General features: G+C 43.6%; 1 protein-coding gene across 3 annotated transcripts in view; it reads right to left on the bottom strand.

Moving 5' to 3' along the window:
- DPH6 (diphthamine biosynthesis 6) overlaps positions 1-18750 on the bottom strand; it is a 143050-nt gene extending 124300 nt beyond the window's left edge. The window contains exons 1-3 of one of the 3 annotated variants that reach the window (XM_040333225.1): positions 18545-18750; positions 10316-10410; positions 5707-5894 (exon numbers count right to left, since the gene is read on the bottom strand). In XM_040333225.1, coding sequence (XP_040189159.1) covers positions 5707-5894; positions 10316-10410; positions 18545-18567 — 306 coding nt within the window. In that variant the 5' untranslated portion in view covers positions 18568-18750. The remainder of the gene's footprint in view (positions 1-5706; positions 5895-10315; positions 10411-18544) is intronic. The other 2 variants (XM_040333224.1, XM_040333223.1) reach the window with 2 other exon arrangements.
- Positions 18751-19076: the final 326 nt, after the last annotated feature.

Genomic DNA, 19076 nt, shown 5'->3' with positions numbered 1-19076 from the left:
GCTTTGTGCCCAATGTGCAATAGGACTTTAAATCGGTTTTACACCCAAAACCAAAAACGTATTATATTGCAGCTTACCAATTATTAAATGTGGTGCCTGCATTGGTCAATTTCTTTGCTTTCTCCCCTCTGTTTTTACCGGGGTGATCTAGTCAGTAACACACCTCCTGTATTAGCCAGACATCTCTGGATGAAGGCGCACAGGAGGCACAGCAAACATCAGGATTATCAGTCTGGGGGAGGGGAATGTTAAATGTATTAGCAGATTTAAATACACTAACAAACTGAAGCCAAACTCCAGCTCACACTTAAAGGGGTTGTAAAGGTACAATATTTTTCTCCTAAAAATCTTCCTTTACCGTAGTGCAGTCCTCCTTCACTTACCTCATCCTTTGACTTTGCTTTTAAATGTCCTTATTTCTTCTGAGAAATCCTCACTTCCTGTTCTTCTGTCTGTAACTACACACAGTAATGTGAGGCTTTCTCCCTGGTGTGGAGTGTCGTGCTCGCCCCCTTCCATGGACTACAGGAGAGTCAGGACGCCCACTAACACACCGCTCCTTTATCTATCTGCAATGTAGAGAGCGTCCTGACTCTCCTGCAGTCCAAAGGAGGGGGCGAGTACGACACTCCACACCAGGGAGAAAGCCTCTCATTACTGTGTGTAGTTGCAGACAGAATAACAGGAAGTGAGGATTTCTCAGAAGAAATAAGGACATTTAAAAGCAAAATCGAAGGATGAGGTAAGTGAAGGAGGACTGCACTGAGGTAAAGGAAGCTATTTAGGAAAAAAAAAATTGTATCTTTACAACCCCTTTAATAATCAGCTACAGGAAACAGTTTTGTCCTTTTGGAATGAAGGTTTTACATGAATAAATAAATGTCAATCCGCATAAGCACCCCCTGACAGTTTTAAATGTTTTTCTTTATTTATGTAAACTGATACATTCTGTTGGGGAGCTTGTGCTTTTGAAAAGCGACAGACTTGCTGGCTGGATCAGATGAAAATAGAAGAGAAAAAGCCTAAAAAAAAATAAAACAAATGCAGCCATCATAACCAAGAATTAGTAAGCTGCAATATAAAAAATGTTTTATGTTTGGATCATTACAATACCCGTGCAACTGCTATTTTCAGACGGATCAGCAAAGGAAAGCTGTGTATTTCTCTTAGTACAGGCTTTCTTTAACCTCAAGGTGATAATGAATGTTAAATGAATAGAAAATTGTTAAACACTGCAACCACAAAGGGCTTAACTAAAATATAAAGCTAAATGAATTAGACAAGAAAGCCATAAAATTATATATCTAAGTAACTTATTTACCGATTACATAGAAGCTCTCTGGATGGAAATGTTCGCTGCATGCTCCCAACAAGCTACTTATGGCTTAAAATTGGACCACATCCTTTATGGAAAAGATTAGCAGCCGTTACTGTTAATTAGCGGTCATTTAGCTTTCATTTGGGTTAGTGGTTCTGACCCTGGGGAGAGTGATGTATTCTCTGATGTTTCTGTCACTTAATGTGTGCGATGCTGATACAGCAAAATCAAAGAAAGAACTTGCAGGGCTACTTGGTGTGCGACGCCTGCACAGCATGTGTAAAGTGTTCTAGAGGGTCCTAGCAGCTGAACGGCCATAAATTTCCAGTATGTACAAAGATACTGAAGGGCAAATAAGTACATAGTAAGAGAAAGCCATATCACTGCAACATATCTAGAACTTCTGCAGACGGAGAGGAACTAAGGGGAATAGAATTGTATTTATTACATGTATTTACAGTATAAACCACCACCAATATATACAAAGCTGTATGTATACATTGTACATTCACATCAGTCCCTGCCCTCAAGGACCCCAACTAACATACATACATACATATACTGTACATAATAGGGCCAATTTAGACAAAAGCCAATATACCTACCAGCCTGTCCTCCGATTGTGGGAACAAACCAGTATACCACTGTACGCCAATATGTGCAGCCGTGCCATTTTGCCGACGTACATGGGCGTCTATTGGGCTTCCTTTGGAAATCAAAAAAATACTGTAATGTAATAATCAAAAACTTAGCGTGTGAGAGAACATGGATTGTAACAATCTGTACTGTAAACACCAATGAGTCAAACTACATGAAGAAGGCGATTGCCTGATCCGATACCTGGGAGAGAGAGGCAGCGTGTAATGCCTGTGTCCGCGTGTAATGCCTGTGTCCGCGTGTAATGCCTGTGTCCGCGTGTAATGCCTGTGTCCGCGTGTAATGCCTGTGTCCGCGTGTAATGCCTGTGTCCGCGTATAATGCTCAGACGACAACCCTACTTGGCACAGAATGAAAACTCCATGATAAAAGAACAGCCCCATTATAACTTTAACAAGCAATATAACCAGCTTCTCCTCCTGGATTTTTGTTTTACATTTCCCAAAGCAGATAAAGACCTGTCCATACAAACCAATGCTATAACTTCTACTTATTTATACTTATCTTCACTATATTGTGTATTTTAAACCACTTTGCAGAAATCTCTTTTCACCATGGAATAGATTATTTCTATTGACCAGTATCACAATAGCAAAATTGTGTAATGCCTGGCTGTGTCCGTGTATAATGCTTAGACGGCAGCCATCCAGTGTACAAAAGCCGCGCCTCCTCCTCGTCCGTGATAGGGGAACTCAGTTTCCCAGCAGTGAGTTAGTGTTCCACCTATCACGGACATCCTCTCAACCTCGTCCATGGGATGAGGATGAGAGGGTGTCCGTGATAGGCAGAACACTGACTCACTTGCTGGGAGTGTTCCCCTATCACAGACGAGGAGGCGTGGCTTTTGTCGCGGTCTGAGCATTATACACAGACACAGGCATTACACACTGCCTCTCTCCCAGGTATCGGATCAGGCATCGGGAGCATTTGCGCAAGTAAAAGTACTCGCACAAATGCTCTGTATTGGTCCCGATACCGATACTAGTATCGGTATCGGGACAACCCTAGTTGTCACCCAATGCTAGAACAAACATTAAAAGGATAATCATTTGAAGGACTAAACCATTTATACAATTTTGATTTTATATAAAATTTAAAGGTTAACTTCAGGGGTTGCACTTGTATTGTCCACAGGGGGCTAAACTGATAGTTGAGATAACTGTATAACACGCACAGTGAAATTGGGCACAGTGGACCAAACCAAGTCAAATTTCAGAATGTTAAACCTAATGTACCTTTTTGGATATAAAATGATTATCCAAATGATCCATGTATAACTAGTTCCATTTACATTTTAATCGGGTATGCAACAAAATGTGATTTTGTCCTGTGATCTTTATACCTGCCACTAGCAGTCTGTATGTGAAAGATTTCCCCAGCTGGAGTCAGAGGGACACCACAAAGTTCTACCAATTAGATAAAGTAGCATTTCGCCTGAAATATCTGAATGAAGATGTGGCCCAATGGGGCCCTTATATTTTGTATATATTTCTTGTAAAAAATCTCAATAAAAATATTCGAAAAAATAGAAAGGAGTGTCTCAGAGGAACCTATTGGTACTAAGTTTCCAAAGCAGGTTCTACATTTCTAAATCAATCCCAATGGCAGGGCATTTACCTTTTGTCTAGATCTTTTCTAGTTCATTTTTTGCAAGTTCTAATCTCAGTGGTCTTCTAGAATCCCCAAAATGCATCAGCTATTCAAAAAAATGTTAGGGTATATTTATAAAGCAATTAATCTGATATTCATTTCAGGTGATACTTCCTGATGCATGTATTTTACACTTGTTTTCCTGTGTGTCTCATTCACACTGCAAAGCAGTCCAGAGCTGTGCTGCAGCATACTGCGATAAAATAGAGAATCTGTGTGGCACTTACAGCAGCGGAGCACAAAATCTTAGCAGTCTTTTAGGGTGATTTAAAATGGTTGTAAATGCTGGGATTATTTTTTTTCTTTAAATATAAACTTTGTACTCTGCTCTGTGCAATGGTATTGCACATAGTAGAGCTACACGATTAATCTTTTAAAAAATAAATAAAAATAAAAAAGGTGCAATCTCGATTTATCACAATCGTATTCCGGCTTTTCCACAATTCTATGTAACAAGTGCATAGCCATTCTCTGCTCAGAGCTGTAAAAAAAAAAAAAAAAAACGGCAAATGTTTATCAACATTGCTTTGCGCTGAGAGAGAACTTAAAACATGGTATCATTTGTTTTTTTAAATCAATGGGATGAACTTCGGTCTGTAAATGGAGTCAGTTTAACCATTTAAAGACTAAGCCTATTCTGACACTTGTTGCTTACAAGTTAAAATCAGTATTTTTTGCTAGAAAATTACGTAGAACCTCCAAACATTATATTATATATGTCACACTGTATTTGCGCAGTGGACTTTCAAACACAATTTTTTGGGAAGAAATACACTTCAATAAATTGAAATAAAATAAACAGAAAAGTTAGCACAAGAGAAGAACTGAAGCCGGGCACAGCACTGGATTGATACAGGCCTTAGGTAAGTGTTAAGGGGACCTGGGGTGCACAGCTATTGTAAGGTTGTACGTTTTTTTACCTTGAAGTGGTGTAAAAGTAAAGTGTAAACCTCAGACACGAAACATGAACAAAGCATATCCCTCTATAGTGTGTACTCAATTATAAGCACTAAGTGTAATTTCTGCCTGCTGCTTCATTCCTTTACTATGAGCATGAATAATTTGACAAGTTTCCCTGACACCACAAGAGAAAATGTGAAGGAGCGGGACCTCCAGCTGATTGACAGCCTCAGCTCTGTTCCTGTGTGAAGGGGGGGGGGGTCTCTTCCCTCCAATCAGCTCTCAGAGCTCTCCTCGCTGAGCTATGCAGTGTGTGACCTCAGCTCTCTGCACTCTTTTTTCTGACAGCTCAGACAAGCTTTATGAATTCTGGACTTTGAATAGATGTGGAGAAGACAGGGCTGCAAATAAACAGGAACAACTTATGTAGGAGGATTTGTTTCATCTCTGTGCATCACCTGAGGCCAGCCACTTTACTTGGTATATGTAAGGATTTACAACCACTTTAAAACAAAGGATGCATTAAGGTTAAAGCGGAGCTCCACCAAAAAAAAAAAAAAAATTAAAAATGCGGCAAAAAATATATTTTTATATATACCTGAAGTGCCTGTTGCTAGGCAGATCGTCCTAATCTGCCACTTCCTGATCCGCAGTCGGTCTTCTTTCTTCTCCTGCTCACGCTGCCTCCTGGGGGATAAGGGGAAGCGGTGTCTTCTGGGACCTTGAGCGTGTCCCAGGGGACATCGCCCATTCACGTTCCGCCGCTCACGCATGCGCAGTAGGGAATCGGGCGGTGAAGCCGCAAGGCTTCACTTCCTGATTCCCTCACCGAGGATGGCGGCGGGGCAGCCGAGACCCGAGCGATTGCTCGGCTTCGGCTGCCATCATCGCGGGCACCCTGGACAGGTAAGTGTCCTTATTAAAAGTCAGCAGCTACAGTGTTAGTAGCTGCTGACTTTTAATGTATTTATTTTTTTAAACCGGACCTCCGCTTTAAAGACTCTTTACAACCAGCTTTGCATTCTTTAATTGATTTGAATAAAGAGTTTTTAAGAACTTCTCACCTTTATTTAAAAATAATGATTTTTAGATTTTTTTTTTTAACACTTTAAAAAGGACATACCAAACATTACTACATGCAGGCAGACTTAAATTTATGAAGCTCAAACCAACAAACATACCTTAATCATCTTTAGTAAGCGATACAGGTCCTCAACCTCATCTCCTTCTTGGGGAGTATATCCTCTTCCTATGTTCAGGCTGGCACCAGACAGTGTAGCACGATACAGCGGTAACCCCATTGCTTCTGCATAAAGATCCAATGCCTGGTAGCCAACTGTTTGGTACATGTAGCTGTCCAATTCATCCACTGCAGAGAGAACCAACATTTAGAAAAGGTCACCACAAGAAGAAGAAGAAAAAGAAAAAAATCAAGACAAAGCTGAGTTAGCACAGTTTCTATACAAAATAGTTCAGACATTCAGATGAAAAGAAATCTGGGTCCAGAATAAATTGACATTGTTACCCATATAAACCAGGCACCTTAAAGCCCATTATGTACCCAATAGTCCTAATGCACACAAAGCCTAAAAAGCGCTGCTTATACAGGCGTACAGTGCTTTTTTATGACTGTAAAAGCATCTGTATTTTGGCCTATGTGGCCATACATAGGCGTTAATATTTAAAGAATGTTTACAGGTGTAGGAAAACACTAAAGTGTGTGTTCCGAGAGGAGTTTTTTAACAGAAAAAACAAGTATGCAAGTGTAAACACATATAAACGCACATATACATAACATTTTGTATTACACAGTGCAAAATAAACTTTGGTAGCAGCAGCAGCCCCAGTGAGTCCACACCAGCTGCTTCAGTGAGAGAGGTAGCTCAATGCCAAAGAAGGTCTCTCAACTGTTTCTCCTGTAGGGCTCTCTATTTCACTGCTCTGCCCGTCCAGGTCTCTCTTTGCTTGCTCTGCCTGCTGGGCCCTCTCCTCCCCTGAACCGCCGCCCTGGTTCTCTCCTCCCCTGAACCGCCGCCCTGGCTCTCTCCTCCCCTGAACCGCCGCCCTGGCTCTCTCCTCCCCTGAACCGCCGTCCTGGCTCTCTCCTCCCCTGAACCGCCGTCCTGGCTCTCTCCTCCCCTGAACCGCCGTCCTGGCTCTCTCCTCCCCTGAACCGCCGTCCTGGCTCTCTCCTCCCCTGAACCCCCGTCCTGGCTCTCTCCTCCCCTGAACCGCCGTCCTGGCTCTCTCCTCCCCTGAACCGCCGTCCTGGCTCTCTCCTCCCCTGAACCGCCGTCCTGGCTCTCTCCTCCCCTGAACCGCCGTCCTGGCTCTCTCCTCCCCTGAACCGCCGCCCAGGCCCTCTCCTCCCCTGAACCGCCGCCCTGGCTCTCTCCTCCCCTGAACCGCCGTCCTGGCTCTCTCCTCCCCTGAACCGCCGTCCTGGCTCTCTCCTCCCCTGAACCGCCGTCCTGGCTCTCTCCTCCCCTGAACCGCCGTCCTGGCTCTCCACTCACTTTCTCTGCCTGCTGGGCTCTCTCCTTCCCCGACCTGCTGGCCCGGCTCTCCCCTGCAGAGACGCAATCTATCCATCACCTGACCGCGGTCGACGGGTTGTGGACTCCAGCCATAGCCACACTCCTAAACCTTGTGGACAGCCTTCCCAGAAGAGTTAAAGCTGTTATAGCTGCAAAGGGTGGGCCAACTCAATATTGAACCCTACGGACTAAGACTGGGATGCCATTAAATTTCATGGACGTGTAAAAGCAGGTGTCCCAATACTTTTGACAGTATAGTGTATCAGAATTTTTTTTTCTTATTTTCATAAGCCCGTGTGCATTAGGCAATAATGCTTATAGAACTTTACACTATACCTGATCTACCTACTTTAATTGTAATCTTTACTGTTCAATCTGCCTGTGAGGTAGAATAAACAAAGTATATATCCGAAAAAAATAAATGATTTTAGAAAAAAAAGTCTGATATGTAAATGATTAATGAACATTAAAGCATTTGTAAGCCTAAAAATAAAAAATAAAATAGATCCTGTTCATTTAAAGCATGTTATACAGCACATTGCTTGTGCTGGGTAATTTGGCCCTTTCTATTACCTGAACCAGTCCTCCTCCTCCTCCATTTGGACATTTTCACTTAGGGGTGTACTCACTTTTGTTGCCAACTGTTTAGACATTAATGGTTTTGTGTCGAGTAATTTTGAGGGGACAGCAAATTTACACTGTTATGCAAGCTGTACACTCACTACTTTACATTGTAGCAAATTTGAGCTGGGCACATATTTCTGCAGTGTTTTCTTATCTCTCTTCAAAGCTCTAAGTCCCGTGGCTTTCTCCTGCTCTGTTCTTCTGTTATCAGCATAACTTCTGACAAGTTCTCAGACACGTGATAAAACCAGCCTGAAATTTGTGTCAGGGTGGGTTCTATAGATAGATTAGCAGACAGCTGGTCAATTCACAGCACAGCTCTGCAAGTCCCTGCCTTTGTGGAGGGGAATGTGTGCCTTTTCTCCAATCAGCTGTCTCACAGTGTACGGCAAGACAGGACGTGTACTATCTAAACCGTATATAAAGCTGAAGACAGCAGATATACACAGTGGCGTCACTAGGGTTGGTGTCACCTGGTGCGGTAAAATATGGTGTCACCCCCCCCCCCCCCCAATAACATTTTTCAAATATTTTTTACCCTACCGTTTGCTCTCTGTTCTCCTTTCTTCCCCTTTTCTCTCTCTCTATCCATCTTTCTTGTTCGTTCTATCCCTTCTTCTTTCTCTCCTTTTTTCTTTGTCCCCTCCCCCCACCTCTCTTTCTCCAGAACCGGAATTCACATCTCAGGAGCCTATAGGCCAGGGGCGTACCTAGAGCATTTGGCACCCGGGGCGGATCCAATATCTGACACACCCCCCACGTTAAAATGTAAAAACACCCCACTGTGCCCCCTGCATACCTCTGCATCCTTCAATATCTTTTTGTTACTACTGTGTACCCCTCTCCACAACTGCACCTCTGGACCACTTTACATTGCACAGCACCCTGCATCACTGGACCCCTTTACATTAAATAGCCCCCTGCATCACTGGCCCCCTTTACATTACACAGCCCCTGCATCACTGGACCCCTTTACATTACACAGCACCCTGCATCACTGAACCCCTTTACATCTCATAGCACCCTGCATCTCTGGACCCTTTTACATTGCACAGCTCCCTGCATCACTGCACCCCTTTTACATCACATAGCCCTCTGGACCCTTTTACACTACACAGCCCTCTGCACCCCTTTACATTACACAGCACCCTGCATCACTGCACCCCTTTTACATTACACAGCCACCTGCACCTCTGGACCCCTGCATGTTACACAGACCCCCCTTCAGTGCAGACACCCCCTCAGTGCAGACACCCCCCCTTAGTGCAACCCCCCCTCAGTGCAAACCCCCTCGGTGCAACCCCCCAGTGCAAACACCCCCCCCCTTAGTACAACCCCCCCTCGGTGCAAACACCCCCCTTCCCATTCAGTACCTCAGATCATCGCAGGCAGCGCCACGGCACATGGACAGAAGGGCCCCTCCCCCTCTGTACACACAGAGAGGAGGGGGCTGTGCCTGTGTGCCAACTGCCGACCACCGCTAACAGCCCGTGGCTGGGAGAGGAGGGGGATGGATGGTGCTGCGGTGTCACCCCGCAACCCCCCCTCCTCTTGTACCGCGGCGCTCATCGCTCCACGTCCGGTTAAAAAAAAATGTTTTTTTAAAATCGGGATGGTGTCACCCCTCTAGCGGGTGTCACCCGGGGCGGACCGCACCCCCAGCACCCCCCTAGCAACGCCTCTGGATATACATGTAAAACTTATGTGGGAGGATTTGTTTCATCTCTGTATCATCTGAGGCTGTTCACTTCACTGGGTATATGAGAGGGTTTACATCCACTAAGTTTTTTCATTTTAATTTTTTTTTAATTGGAGGCCATAGTTCTACTTTAACCAAATACAGTGCAAAACTCTTAAGTCTATCCAAAACCAGTAAGGCCCCTTTCACCCTTGTACAACTTGTCCCACGATTTGGGACTGAAAAGTAGCATGACAAGTCGTTCCTCATGATTTCCAATGACAACCATTCATATTCGTACAATTTCAAGTCGTGCCGACTTCAAAACTAGTCCCTGCACTATGGTCCAACTTTGATACGAGTTTAGTTTCATAGACCTCTAGTCTCCCCGAAATCGCGGCAAATCACAGTAAAGTTGCGCGACGTTGTGGTAGTGTGAAAGGGGCTTAAATGACCATAGGCTTTTTTTTCCCCTCTTCATACACCCTGTTTTTTTCAGAGGTTGTAAGGAGTTTAATTTTATGAAAAAATTTGCTTTTTTGCCAACACCACTTCTTATCAACATGAATTTAATGCTTTGCTAACTGCTATGCATCAAACCATTTACATAAAATTAAGCATTCTTTTTTTTTCATTCGTTTTTATTAATTTCAAGATTAGAGGATACAAGCTTGTACAAAAAGTACATAAGTAAATACAACATTTATACAAAAATTTGAAAAAAACAAAAAGTAGAAAGTACAAAGAAGGTGAGGTCCAGGAGTGTAAGGCTGTCACGTAATTCAATGGTATATAAAGGGGAGCTTTACAACACTTAGCTCACTAAGAATCTATCAGTACAACACTTTAGTTCACTATGGATCTATCAGACCATAGTTTTCATTGTGAATCAAAACTCTTCCTAGTGCCGTGTGTAGTAGCAAGCATAGCTTTGAAATTAAGCATTCTTACCTGCACTGTCAGGAGGCTTCAAGTTAGCAAGAGCAACAATTTGGTGACCTGCCATGACACACTGCATCATATTGTAGCAACTGTCCTTTCCGCCACTAAAAAGAAAAAAGATTTACACATTGTATGGGTCAGACAGTTAGAAACAATGTGCAGAATCATATAGTTGGTGAGGTTTTACTTTGCAGAACAAAAACCATAACCTGAGACACAAACTTCAGCTATTTAACCTGGTCAAATACCTATAATTCAGCAAAAATGCAGAGGTAGTCCTTTGAACAGTCCAATTTTTCTGGCGTCTCTAGCTTCCAGGTGCTGCAGCCCACTGAAGTCTATTAGGAAGCAAGCGCTGCACAGACACAGACACTCATCCTAATGTCACAGGCGTGCGGGAGCCACTTACCTGCACTTATATGCCTGTCACATTAGGGCAAACGGCTGTGTCCATGCAGCTGCTGCATTCTAATAGAGTTCAATGGGCTGCCTGCACACAGCACCCGCAGGCTAAAGATGCCATTTAAACCGACCAGTTTACAAAAAAACAGTCTCAGCAGCCGTGTGATCGAGGCCTTAAGGTCCCCTATCTCAAAAAAATATTTTATTCTGATATCTGTATGTTGCTACTAATATATGTAATCATAATACAGTGGAACCTTGGATTACGAGCATAATCCGTTCCAGGAGAATGCTCGGAATCCAAAGTACTTGCATATCAAAGCAAGTTTCCCCACTGAAGTCAATGGAAACGAAAATAATTGGTTCCGCATTGACTTCAATTGCATGCAGCCAGAGGCGGGGGGTGCCGGAGAGCCTCAGAAATGGACGAAAATGCCAGAGGACACTTCGGCTGACCTCGGCAAACCTTGAAAAGACTTTGTTCTCGAGATTTGCCAAGGTCAGCCGAGCTGTCCTCTGGCCAAATGCGGTACTGCATTTCCGAACGGCCGATCAGCGACAGTCGGCTCTGGCACCCCCCCCCCACCTCAGGCCAAATGCGGTACTGCAGGCCCCATTAGCTTGAATTCTGCTCATTTTGCGAGACAACACTCACAAACAGAGTAAGAATTATTTTAAAAAAATTGCTCGTCTTTCAAAAAGCTTGTTAACTGAGTTACTCGTAAACCGAGGTTCCACTGTATTTAGAATTTAATGGGGAGCTGCAGGTGCTGCATAAATCCTGCTATTCAATTAAGTGACTGTACGCAGCTATACTCCTGTAAACAGTACATGAACGTTTCGCATTGGAGATATACTTTGGCCATGTATTAGAGCTGCACGATTAATCATGAAGAATCGAAATTGCAATCTTTTTCCCTTCCCGTTACTCAAAACAGCACGTCACAGTTCTCTCTAACAAGTGCAGAGAGTTCTCACAGCTGGATAAACAAAATCCAGGCAGCCTGCCAAGTTTTATTACAACAGCGAATAAATGTAAACAAAATATCTTTCCGTTCTTTTATCAATGGAAAGAACTACATGTAGCTAAAGGAAGTTTAACCATTTAAAGACCAAACCTTTTCTGACATTTGTTGCTTACAAGTAAAAAAATTTGCTAGAAAATTACTTGGAACACCCAAACATGATATTTTTTTTAGCAGAGACCCTAGAGAATAAAATGGTGGTTGTTGCAATATTTTATGTCACACCGTATTTGCGCAGCGGCTTTTCAAACGCAATTTAAAAAAAATACTAATGAATTTAAAAAAAAAAAAAAACTAAACAGCAAAGTTAGCCCAATTTTTTTGTATGATGTGAAAGACTATGTTACACTCGAGAATTGTGAGAGAATCGTGATCTTTATCCTAAGCAAAAAAATTGGGATTCTCATTTTAGCCAGAATCGTGCAGCTCTACCACGTATACGAGTCACGCATCACTTCAATGGAAGGCTGTATGCAACACCTTTGGCTCTATGGGCGATGGAAAGCACAGGGAAATTTACACTAGGCATATGAAATGCCTATAAATCTCTATGTGCAATCCTTAAAAAAAATGTTTCAACTGCTTAAGCCCCCTGGCAGTCATAATTCCCAAACCCCCATCATTGTCAGTTTTGCTGGACAACTGGGTCTGTGTAAATGTCTAGAAAACCTAAATAATTTCTGAAAGCAGAGAACCTGCAGAATAAAAGATGGTACTCCTGGGTTTGTGTGTCACACAACATTTGCATACATGTTTAGGAAATCTATATTTTGAATAATAAATACACTTAATATTTTTATTGCATCCAAGTCACAAAAAACATTTAGACAACGTATAAAAGATAAGACTGTGCCAAGTTATTAAATACCAAATATGTGTAACCTCAAAATTGCGTGTGCTCGTAGAACCACGAAAGACGATGACACTCAAAATTTGTTAATAGGCAAAATATAAAAAAAAAAACGTGCATTCTTATTACTTTACATTTTAACATAAATAATGGATAAATTATTTTTCTACATCTAGTGTGTGTGGATGTTTTGCATAACAGCTGCTTATGTATGTCTGTATCTTGTGTGCGAGTGGTTTGTTTAATGTTTTTTATAAAGTTTTTTTATACATAATACTTTTTTTTTTAATTGAACAAAACAAAAATCAGACACGCATTATTTTTTCTGATGCAGCGCACCACAATGTACAGCCATGTTTTGGTTGGAGTTATTGGAGGGATTTAATATGTGTAAAACACATAGAGCTAGATTCACGTAGCTCTTACGTCGGTGTATCTATTGATACGCCGCGTAAGTCAGAAGATGCGCCGTCGTATCTATGCGTGCCATTCTGGTAGCTAAATACGCCTGAATTATAGCTTCCTCCGACCGACGTAAGTGTTAGTACGCCGTCGTATCTAGGGTGCATATTTACGCTGGCCGCTAGGGGCGCTTCCGTAGATTTACGCGTAGAATATGTTAATGACCTAGATACGCCGATTCACGAACGTACTTGCACCCGCTACGCCGTTTACGTAAGGCTTACGTCCGGCGTAACGTTACCCCTGCTATATGAGGCGCAGCCAATGTTAAAGTATGGACGTCGGAACAGCCGTCGAATTTTACGTAGTTTACTTAAGTGGTACGTGAATGGGGCTGTGCGTAGGTTACGTTCACATCGAAAGCATTGAGCCGACGCATCTTAGGGAGTATATGCGGTGACTCTGAGCATGCGCGCGCATGCGCCGTTCGTGAAAAAATTTACATGGGTTCACGGCTACTTTTTATACAACACGCCCACTACCTTCCACATTTAAATTAGGCGGGCTTACGCCTGCCTAGTTACACTACGCCGACGCAACGTACGGCGCCAGATCTTTGTGAATAATGGTCTGGGCGCCCTATTTTACGTTGGCGTAGCGCATATGAGATGCGCTACGCCGGCCAAAATATACGCCGAGCTACGTGAATCTAGCTCATACACTCTCCGGCCACTTTATTAGAACACCTGTTCAATTGCTTGGTAACACAAATTGCTAATCAGCCAATCACATGGCATCAACTCAATGCATTTAGGCATCTAGACGTGGTGAAAACAACTCGCTGAAGCTCAAACCAAAGCATTGGAATTTAAAAGAAAGGGGATTTAAGTGACTTGGAACGTGGCATGATTGTTGGTCTGAGTATTTCTGCTGATCTACTGGGATTTTCACACACAACCATCTCTAGGATTTACAGAGAATTGGCCGAAAAAGAGAAAATATCCAGTGAGCAGGTGTTGTGTGGAGGAAAATGCCTTGTTGATATCATAGGTCAGAGAAGATTAGGAAGACTGGTTTAAGATGATAGAAAGGCAAAATTAACTCAAATAACCACTTGTTACAACCAAGGCAAGCAGAATACCATCTCTGAATGCACAACAAATCGAACCTTGAAGTAGATGGGCTACAGAAGCAGAAGACCACAATGGGTGCCACTCCTGTCAGCTAAGGGCAGGAAACTGAGGCTAAAATTTGCACAGGCTCACCAAAATTGGACAATAGAAGATCGGAAAAACGTTGCCTGGTCTGATGAGTCTCGATTTCAGCTGCAACATTCAGATGGTAAGGTCAGAATTTGACTTGTATCAATGGTTCAGGCTGGTGGTGTAATGGTGGGGGGGATATTTTCTTGGCACACTTTGGGCCCCTTAGTACCAATTGAGCATCGTTTAAATACCACTGACTACCTGAGTATTGTTGCTGATTATGTCCATCCCTTTATGACTACAATGTAACCATCTTCTGATGGCTATTTCCAACAGTACAGGTGAAACTCGAAAAATTTGAATATCGTGCAAAAGTTCATTTATTTCACTAATGCAACTTAAAAGGTGAAACTAATATATGAGACTCATTACATGCAAAGCAAGATAGTTCAAGCCGTGATTTGTCATAATTGTGATGATTGTGGCTTACAGCTCATGAAAACTGCAAATCCACAATCCCAGAAAATTAGAATATTGTGAAAAGGTGCAATGTTCTAGGCTCAAAGTGACCCACTCTAATCAGCTAATTAAGCCATAACACCTGCAAATGGTTCCTGAGCCTGTAAATGGTCTCCCAGTCTGGTTTAGTAGGAATCACAATCATGGGAAAGACTGCTGACCTGACAGTTGTGCAGAAAACCACCATTGACACCCTCCATAAGGAGGGAAAGCCTGAAAGGTAATTGCAAAAGAAGTTTGATGTTCCCAAAGTGCTGTATCAAAGCACATTAATGGAAAGTTATGTGGAAGGGAAAAGTGTGGAAGAAAAAGGTGCACAAGCAGCAGGGATGACCGCAGCCTGGAGAGGATTGTCAGGAAAAGGCCATTCAAAAGTGTTGGGGACTTTCACAAGGAGTGGACTGAGGCTGGAGTCAGAGCATCAAGAGCCACCACACACAGACGGATCCTGGACATGGGCTTCAAATGTCGTATTTCTCTTGTCAAGCCACTCCTGAACAACAAACAACATCAGAAGCGTCTTACCTGGGCTAAAGAAAAACACACCTGGTCTGCTGCTCAGTGGTCCAAAGTCCTCTTTTCTGATCAGAGCAAATTTTGCATCTCATATGGAAACCAAGGAGCCGGAGTATGGAGGAAGAATGGAGAGGCACACACTGCAAGATGCAAGTCCAGTGTGACGTTTCCACAGTCTGTGCTGATTTGGGGAGCCATGTCATCTGCTGGTGTTGGTCCTCTGTGTTTCATTAAGTCCGGGGTCACCGCAGCCGTCTACCAGGAGATTTTGGAGCACTTTATGCTTCCTTCCGGAGACGAGCTCTATGGGGATGCTGACTTCATTTTCCAGCAGGACTTGGCACCTGCCCACACTGCCAAAAGCACCAAAACCTGGTTCAATGACCGTGGGATTACTGTGCTTGATTGGCCAGCAAACTCGCCTGACCTAAACCCCATAGAGAATCTATGGGGCATTGCCAAGAGAAAGATGAGAGACATGAGACCCAACAATGCAGAAGAGCTGAAGGCCGCTATTGAAGCATCCTGGTCTTCCATAACACCTCAGGTTGCCACAGGTTGATAGCTTCCATGCCACGCCGCATTGAGGGGCCCAAACCAAGTACTGAGGGGGCCCAAACCAAGTACTGAGTACATATGCATGCTTCTACTTTTCAGGGGTCTGATATTCTATGTACAATCCTTGTTTTATTGACTGCATGTAATATTCTAGTTTTCTGAGATTGTGGATTTGGGGTTTTCATGAGCTGTAAGCCATAATCATCACAGTTATGACAAATCACGGCTTTAACTATCTGGCTTTGCATATAATGAGTCTCATATATTAGTTTCACCTTTTAAGTTGCATTAGTGAAATAAATGAACTTTTGCATGATATTCTAATTTTTTGAGTTTCACCTCTACAAAGTCACAAACTGTTCACCATGTCACAAAGTTCAAATCATCTCACCACTGGTTTCTTAAACATGACAATTAGTTCACTGTATTCCAATGGTCTCCAGATCTTAATTCAATAGAGCACGTTTGGGATGTGGCGGAACGGGAGATTCACATCATGGATGTGCAGCTGACAAATCAGCAGCAACTGTGTGATACTATCATGTCAATATGGACCAATATCTCAGAGGAATGCTTCCAACATCTTGTTGAATCTATACCAAAGAACATTAACAATCCATGGCACCATTTCAAAGATATCTGCAGTTCCAGTACAATAAAAAAAAACTCAGAAGTGTGACAACAGACCATTCAAACTGGCCACAGAAATACAAATTTTGATGTGCACATGATTTGCTATTTTTTGAGATTTCACCGACTATTCCTTTGTATTTTATACCTCTCTGCAGAGTCATTCCTATATTATTGTTAAAGGGGTTGTAAACTCTCGTGTTTTTACACCTTAATGCAAACTTCTGACACTGATCGCCCCCCCCCCCCCTGGTTCTACTCACCTGAGCCCGTTCGTTCCCTCAGTGGAGATGAGCTGTACCTCTCTGCCCGGGATTCTCGGCTTTTGATTGGATAGAATGACAGCGGCGCAGCCATTGGCTCCTACTGCTGTCAATCAAACCCAATGATGCGGGTGCCGGCGGCGGGGCTGATTCCGGCATTCTGTGTCAATGCATGCAAATGCTGGACCCGGGAGCACGCCTGCAAGGTAACCCCAAGGGTGAGCGCTTCTCCTAGGGGGGTTTACCGATGCGAGGAGGAGCCGCGAGTGCATTTGGGGGACCCCAGAAGATGAGGTTCGGGGCCACACTTGGAAAAGCAAACTGCACAGTGGAGGGAAGTATGATATGTTTGTTATTTAAAAAAAAAAAGAAAACAAGGGTTTACAACCCCATCCAGTGTAACTGAAGGATTTTTTTTTGGGGGGGGGGGGGTAGAGTGGAGAGGGATTATAACTAGGGTTGTCCCGATACCACTTTTTTAGGACCGAGTACAAGTACCGATACTTTTTTTCAAGTACTCGCCGATACCGAATACCGATACTTTTTTTTAAATGTGTCCCCAAATGCAGCCATGTCCCCCCACAGATGCAGCCATGTCCCCCCACAGATGCAGCCATGTCCCCACACATATGCAGCCATGTCCCCACACATATGCAGCCATGTCCCCCCACAGATGCCGCCATGTCCCCACACATGCAGCCATGTCCCCCCACAGATGCCGCCATGTCCCCCCACAGATGCCGCCATGTCCCCCCACAGATGCAGTCATGTCCCCCCTTAGAAGCAGTCATGTCCCCCCTTAGAAGCAGCCATGTCCCCCCTTAGAAGCAGCCATGTCCCCCCTTAGAAGCAGCCATCTCCCCCCCTTACCGCGCGGCATGGTTAAACAGCGTGCAGGGAACATCACAGCTTTCATTTGAATAGCTGTAATGATTCGCGCTGCGTATAGATACTCCCCCTTGCTCGGGATTGGACAGATCACCCGAGCAAGGGGGAGTGTCTACGCGGCGCGGCGGGAAACACTACAGCTATTCAAAGGAAAGCTGTAATGTTCCCCGCCCGTATTAACCAAGCGGCGGGATGCGGTGTAGCGGCGGCGGCGGGTGGGGGGGCTGAGTATTCTATTTAGGCATCGTGGTATTTGCGGGAGTACAAGTACTCCCGCAAATACTCGGTATCGGTCCCGATACCGATACTAGTATCGGTATCGGGACAACCCTAATTATAACTCCAGTCAGGTATTATTTGCTGTGTGTCCCCGTTTGGAAGATTCATGCTCTCTATTTGTCCGGTTTACCATTTTCACTGAAAGTAAAAGAAAATTGACACGTGAACACTAATAGAGGGGAAATCATCCAACGGGGACACCCTTTAGAGGGATTTTCTCTCATATAGGGCAATCTCCCCTATGGAACACAGATGGAAAAAACTGACAGGGGTTATAACCCTCCCTTGCTCTATCCAATTTATTTATTTACATTTTGCCTTTAGTTACAATGCTGTGAGAATTAGAGAACGCACTGTGCAAGAGCTGACAATTCACCGGACAAAAACAGTCACCGCTTTCCTGTCAGCTGCAGGATTTGCACAGGGTGCTACGTATTCGTGAAATTGTCATCGCCTGTTGACATTAGATCATTTATTCCATCAGTTTTAATGATGTATTACCTGAGGGGGTTGGAGAATGAGGTGTTATCACTGTAAGAAGTGTTGGAATGAATTTGGAATACAAATAACACAAGCAGCCTACATGAAGTAATGAGATACAAGTGTCAGTACAATAGAAAGCTCCTCAGTGTGTGGACTCCCAGCTCACACAGCACTGCCTGCTATCATTCACAATGTCACTGCTCATCCCAATGTATCACCTGATTAAAGCCACCACCTTCATTGTGGGAACAGGTTCTCTTCAATGATGCTCGGCTCTGCTTCCGCTAACCAGGAAGTGTCTGCACATGGGGCTCTGTGTATCAGGACCCCAAACACTTAGGTGACTACAGCAATGCCTGTCCGGAGAGCAGCAGGCAGACCGAGAACAGCTTAGTGTAGCCTGTGAGAGATCACAGCCTTCTTGTGAGTGACGCACAGCTAGTGTACACTTCTGTTTTATTTTATACTACTATTATATAGAAATCAATGAGTGGCACAACAGTACAATGTGTACACAGCATACACCGACAGGGGAGAGTGTAAATATGGGCCCCAGATTCATTCACTGACATTGTTGCTTTTTAACAATTCATCACTGTACTGAAATTGTTATCATTTATTTCACACAATTGGAGCTTACTTTTGGTGCTATTTAACTACTTTGGGCTTATTTACACTTGCTTCGACTTCAACACACATTAAAGGGGAGTTCCAGCCTTTTTTTAAGTTTATTAAAAGTCAGCAGCTACA

The sequence above is a fragment of the Rana temporaria genome, chromosome 13 (genome assembly GCF_905171775.1).
Source record: "Rana temporaria chromosome 13, aRanTem1.1, whole genome shotgun sequence".
Lineage (NCBI taxonomy): Eukaryota > Metazoa > Chordata > Amphibia > Anura > Ranidae > Rana > Rana temporaria.
This window is presented reverse-complemented; position numbering and strand designations above follow the sequence as displayed.